Below are 2439 nucleotides of genomic sequence, written 5' to 3'. Positions count from 1 at the left end.
TCGTAAACCACCACTGTTCGTATTGACTTGTGAAATACCATCCTTAGCACCTACTTGTGGAACATTGGCCGTTGGGTTCTCTTGTGTAACATCAGCAGTGACAATTCCTTCTGAAACATCGACAATTCCACTCGCTTGTGAATCATCGGCAGTAACACCCACATGAAAAATCCAAATTACTAAAATTTACGTCTGAAGACTGTTCACCTTCAATGTCCTCAGTTTCAAGCAAAGAGTTCTGCGATTCTTGTGAGGCTTCAATATGAAACAGATTTCCTTCCGTACTTCTCGGAGCTACTATACCCTTCAAGAACTGTAGACTGGCAAAATACTGCCATTTTCCTGTGTAATATCCAGCTTCATCTGAGGGGTCGCTTGAACGAGGTTCACGAAGTTTTTTTAATTCTTTCGCTAATTGATCTCGTAAATTGCGCCATTTTCTTTTTGCTTCGTCTTCTGAAAGAGAAATCTTGTATAAATAATTATGCTATGTTTTGTTTCAGGTACCTATCTACTGGACTCGCTTTTAAGCAAATTGCCTTTACATTTCGCATATCAAAGTCATCAGTTGCGTCTATAGTAATAGAAGTTTGCAAGGCTCTTTGGGACGCACTTCAGAGAATACATATGTCTGTGCCTACCGTTAGAGATTTTGAAAATGTTGCAGCACAGTATTTCAAAAAGTGGAACTTTCCAAAATGTTTAGGCAGTATCGAAGAAAAGCACATAAGAATTAAATGTCCTTCAAAATCGGGCAGCATGTTTTATAATTACAAGAATTTTTTTCTATAGTACTAATGGCAGTTGTGAATGCAAATTATCGTTTTTTAATGATTGATGTGGGTGCCTATGGAAAAGATAGCGGTGCCGGAGTATTTTTAAATTCACCGATTTATCAAAACATCGAAAACGGCATTTTACCTTTACCAAAAAGTCAAAAGTTACCCAACTCTGAGCAGGTTAGTCCTTTTGTATTCATAGGAGATGACGCGTTCCCACTAAGAACCTATCTATTAAAATCATTTCCTACAAGGCGACTACAAAATAATGAACCTGCCTCTTATTACAATTACCGTTCATCACGTGCCAGAATGACTGTGGAATGCACTTTTGGCATATGTTCTGCTAAATTTAGAATTTTGTTAAAATCTATAGAGACCAAGGTAGAAAATGCGGTTCATATTTCAAAAGCAATTTGCATTTTGCACAATATTATAATAGACATGGAGAAAGACTCGATTTTGAACAACTTGCAAGATTATAAAGGCGCCAACCTTAGTAATAATATTAATAATTCTTTACGCATTTCTAGAGCCAACAACCGTCCATCGAGAGAAGCCGAAAAGTTGAGAGATACCCCTTCTGCAAATACTTTTATTTAAACAGAATTTAAATGTATGTGTAATATTATCATTATCGTTAAAATCATAGAAATGAATAGGGAACTAGATTTTTGTCCGCATCATTTAAAAAGGAAAGAAACAAGTTTCGAGCCACATTTGAAAAACATCAAGCAACCGATCCATGTACCGTGGATTTTTTTATTCCACAAAATATTTCTCCTTTCTACTTCAGAAATCAGCGCTTCCATGGCGGACATCGGACGAGAGCTGCGGTGAAAATAAAACACGTTTTAAATTAAAACCAATGCGTGCGATACGTCGATCCATTCGCGGGCGAATTTGATGCACCACGTGTTTATGCTGGACCTGTTCATTTGATCTTCTTCGTTTTGTCGTAAACGTTCCTCGCAACGCACGTATCGCTCCGCCCGCACCGCTCCGTCCGCACCGCAGCGATCGTGTTCACCTAGGACATAGCTTTACACCGGAACGGTGTCCGTCGCGCCGAGAGAAAGCGGTGGTGCATCCGGCGTATATTGTTCGCCGGATCGATGTTAGATGCACGTACACTTATCCCTTATAAATTATAAACCACCGCGAATCCGGCAAAAAACACGGTCCGTTGTCCGGTGAAAAAAACTGTCGTCTACAAGCGCTCTAACAAATGGGAAAAAGGATCAACTCCACCTAAAACTTTAAATTTGTTCTTGTACCTTTCAGATGCCAATAGGTTATCGATTTATAACCTTAAAAAGTACTTTCATGTTTAATAAACTTTGACACAACAGTGGAAATTGATCTAGTAATTAAATTAGTAGTAATTGGTGTCAGCTTGACATTGTATTAAATAAATGTCAATAATTGAAGTTATTGACCCCACTGTCAATATTATATTATATACTTTTATATTATACTTTATAATGTATTTTATCATAATATTTCCAATAAATAATTATTAAATAAGAATCTACATTTCACAAGATATGTCGGTGGATAAAATTAGAAAAAAATCAAGAGATCAAGGCGTTAATGTTGTGACCGATTCTGATATGTCCCACAGTACAACAAAATCCAAAGGTATGATCAAACGAAATAT

At 37.1% G+C, this 2439-nt stretch overlaps 1 protein-coding gene across 1 annotated transcript; it reads left to right on the top strand.

Annotated features, from left to right (window-relative positions):
• The first annotated feature begins 797 nt into the window (after positions 1 to 797).
• Positions 798 to 1382, top strand: LOC130441682 (uncharacterized). The gene has a single exon (XM_056775465.1). It carries the CDS (start codon positions 798 to 800, stop codon positions 1380 to 1382), a length of 585 nt encoding a protein of 194 aa, XP_056631443.1.
• The last annotated feature ends 1057 nt before the right edge of the window (positions 1383 to 2439 follow it).

This window comes from Diorhabda sublineata, chromosome 3 (genome assembly GCF_026230105.1).
Source record: "Diorhabda sublineata isolate icDioSubl1.1 chromosome 3, icDioSubl1.1, whole genome shotgun sequence".
In the NCBI taxonomy this organism is placed as follows: Eukaryota; Metazoa; Arthropoda; class Insecta; order Coleoptera; family Chrysomelidae; genus Diorhabda; species Diorhabda sublineata.
Note: the sequence above shows the minus strand (reverse complement) of the source record. Positions and strands in the feature narration are given on the sequence as shown.

Bases quoted from the DNA above. Each gene is read 5' to 3' on its own strand.
- LOC130441682 (XM_056775465.1), top strand. From the start codon at position 798: ATGGCAGTTGTGAATGCAAATTATCGTTTTTTAATGATTGATGTGGGT.